The sequence below is a fragment of the Octopus bimaculoides genome, chromosome 30 (genome assembly GCF_001194135.2).
Source record: "Octopus bimaculoides isolate UCB-OBI-ISO-001 chromosome 30, ASM119413v2, whole genome shotgun sequence".
NCBI lineage: Eukaryota > Metazoa > Mollusca > Cephalopoda > Octopoda > Octopodidae > Octopus > Octopus bimaculoides.
The window spans coordinates 4,502,728-4,505,896 of record NC_069010.1 but is presented as its reverse complement, the minus strand read 5'-3'; the positions used below and the strand labels follow the sequence as shown (position 1 = coordinate 4,505,896).

Sequence of the window (3,169 nt, the reverse complement as noted above, 5' to 3'; positions counted from 1 at the left end):
ACGGAACAGCCTGCTCGTGAAATTAACGTGCAAGTGGCTGAGCACTCCACAGACACGTGTACCCTTAACGTAGTTCTCGGGGGAGATTCAGCGTGACACAGAGTGTGACAAGGCTGACCCCTTTGAATTACAGGCACAACAGAAACAGGAAGTAAGAGTGAGAGAAAGTTGTGGTGAAAGAGTACAGCAGGGTTCGCCACCATCCCTTGCCGGAGCCTCGTGGGGCTTTAAGTGTTTTTCGCTCAATAAACACTCACAACTCCCGGTCTGGGAATCGAAGCCGCGAATCCGCTGCCCTAACCACTGGTCCATTGCGCCTCCACTGTGATCAGAATGTTACTGGGAAAAAAAAAAGTCGCTAGACGGATTCTTCAAGGCAAGGAGACTGAGGGGTAGAGTAAGCACGAGATGGTTGGATAATATTCCTAGACTCAATCACGCTTAGGAATCTAGCCAGAAAGTTGCTTCTTATAGGACCCTATGGAAGAGGTGCCTGAGCAGGGACGTCCAGGCAGCATTATGGGACCAGGGCAAATCAATTAGAGCCTGGGTTCATGGACTACCCTCAGACGCCAAGGCCGAGTGGATCGCTGATACCATCCGGCAGGGCTTGGAGGCACAGTGGACCCAGGCTCCTTAATGTGCACATGTCACCTGCGGTCAACTGGCAGGGCGCCAAGGTGACATTAACCTTGCGGTCCCCAGTGGCTGTAGGAGACATGTGCTTTCCTGATTTTTTGAAGATGGCCGGGGCCAGGTATCCAGTTATTATTGAGGGTCGGCAACCGAGGTGCTATATGTGCCTAGAAGCTGGCCACATTAAGAAGAACTGCCCCCAGGGCCGTAATAAGGCCCTGGAGCGGGAAAAAGGGCCCACTGCCCCCCCCCCCCTATTGGAAGGGGAGACAGAGAAAGCGAGCTACTTACCACACACTCACTCCTGTGCCTACATATTATGTATATACATGTATATTTCTACAATTTACCTGTACCAGAACAAATTTCCCTCGTTGTATCTTTGCTCTTTACACACCTTCCATTCCTTATACCGTTGTCTCTTTTTTTTATTTCAGAATATTCGATAAAATTAGTATCAAAGAATCAATATCTATCAAGTTTTAAAGACTGAAAGAAGAAATATCTTGTTTATATAAATTTTTGGTGGAATTACTGTGAAATGATTTTTCTGAACTCAAATTGATAGCTTCATCGTCTGAAATAGCTGCAACATGATTTTTACGTTTTAATTAAGCTTGGACAAATTTACCAAAAATAAATTTCATCATTTTTAGATATTGATAAAACAAGGGCCAGTCGGTGGAAATATTTGTCAGGGATACAAAGCTAAAATACAAAGATGAATATAAACATTTGTATATTGTGATGAGAGAAGAAAAAATTATGGAAAATGAATTGTGCCAGAACAATGTTAAATATAAAATACTGTGCAAAAGGATTGGTATTTTTGATGATACAGAGGAAGGAAAAGAGAAGCTATATCACTGCGATATCTGTAGTAAATCTTTCTTACATAAAAGTAATCTCAGTTCTCACAGACGTACACATACAGGAGAGAAACCATATCACTGTGACATCTGTGGTAATTCATTCTCTGCAAAAAGCTCATTAACTACTCACAGACGCATCCATACGGGAGAGAAACCATATCACTGCGATATCTGTAATAAATCATTTTCTCATAGAAATACTATGACTAGACATTTATACGTTCATACAGGAGAGAAACCATATCACTGTGATATCTGTGGTAATTCATTCTCTGCAAAAAGCTCATTAACTATTCACAGACGCATCCATACAGGAGAGAAACCATACCACTGTGATATCTGCGGTAAATCGTTCTCTGTAATTAACCACTTGACTATTCACATGCGTATTCATACAGGAGAGAAGCCATATCACTGTGATATCTGTGGTAAATCGTTCTCCCAAAACGGCGAGGTCACTATTCACAAACGCATTCATACAGGGGAGAAGCCATATCACTGTGATATCTGCGGGAGATTGTTCTCTCAAAATGGGGAGGTTACTACTCACAAGCGTACTCATACGGGAGAAAAACCATATCATTGTGATATCTGTAGTAAATCGTTTTCTCATGGGAATACATTAGCTGCTCACAAACGCATCCATACAGGAGAGAAACCGTACCAGTGTGATATCTGTGGCAAATCGTTTTCCCATCAAAACACATTAACTAAACACGATCGAATACACACAGGAGAGAAACCTTATCACTGTGACATTTGTGGAAAATCGTTCTCTGAGGGAGGTGTCTTAACTAAACATAAACGTATTCATACAGGAAAGAAGCTAGACACCTCTGGTCAGTCAGTCGTCAGAAAAAGGCTTGCATAACTAGACATATGTATTCATACAAAAGAGAACTAAATCATCAGCATTGTTTAACATCCGTCTTCCATGCATTAATTAAAGAAGTTAATTACTGCTCAGTGCATTACATCTGAGCCAACCTTACAGACCCGATAATAATATTACAATAAACTGTATTAGGATAATAGTAATACTAATATGTTAAGCACATTTGTGTACAGGCCTCTGTTGCAGTGACTGTCAGCAAAGACAAATTCTTCTTGTAGACAACATGTGTGAAACGCTCCCTAAGATAATTAATGTGCATACATGCTTAAATTCACATAGGGGTAGGTGTGGGTGCCTTGTGTGTTATATATCTGTATGAGCGCTATAAGTGTGTGTGTGTGTATGTATATATGCATGTATATATATATATATATATATCTATATATATATATAAGTTACCTCATCATTTCGTTTTTGTCTTGCTATTATATGTTTTATTATGAACTCCCTGAAGAGAAATATATGAGGAATCCCAGCAGCTCTTACTTTTTTGTGAAGGAGCTCTCATTTATTTTGAAACATGTGTAGGAATTAAAGGAACTTTTATTTATATGCGTTTTGCTCCATTTATTATCATTATTATATATATATGGGATCTACTGACTACTTGAAACGTTATTTTGACTCTCATAAGAACCCACCACAAAAACCAACATCTAATTGGATTTGAAGAAAACTTAATGACTAGCATTAAAAAATGTAAAATTCAAACGCCATCTTCTACATTATAATGAACATTTATGAAAATTAAATTAATTAATAAAAC

General features: G+C 39.4%; 1 protein-coding gene across 1 annotated transcript in view; it reads left to right on the top strand.

The window, feature by feature from the left end:
• Positions 1 to 3,163, top strand: part of LOC106877809 (zinc finger protein 239) — a 3,823-nt gene extending 660 nt beyond the window's left edge. The window contains exon 2 of the mRNA XM_014926826.2: positions 1,074 to 3,163. Coding sequence (XP_014782312.1) covers positions 1,384 to 2,379 — 996 coding nt within the window. The 5' untranslated portion in view covers positions 1,074 to 1,383 and the 3' untranslated portion in view covers positions 2,380 to 3,163. The remainder of the gene's footprint in view (positions 1 to 1,073) is intronic.
• Positions 3,164 to 3,169: the final 6 nt, after the last annotated feature.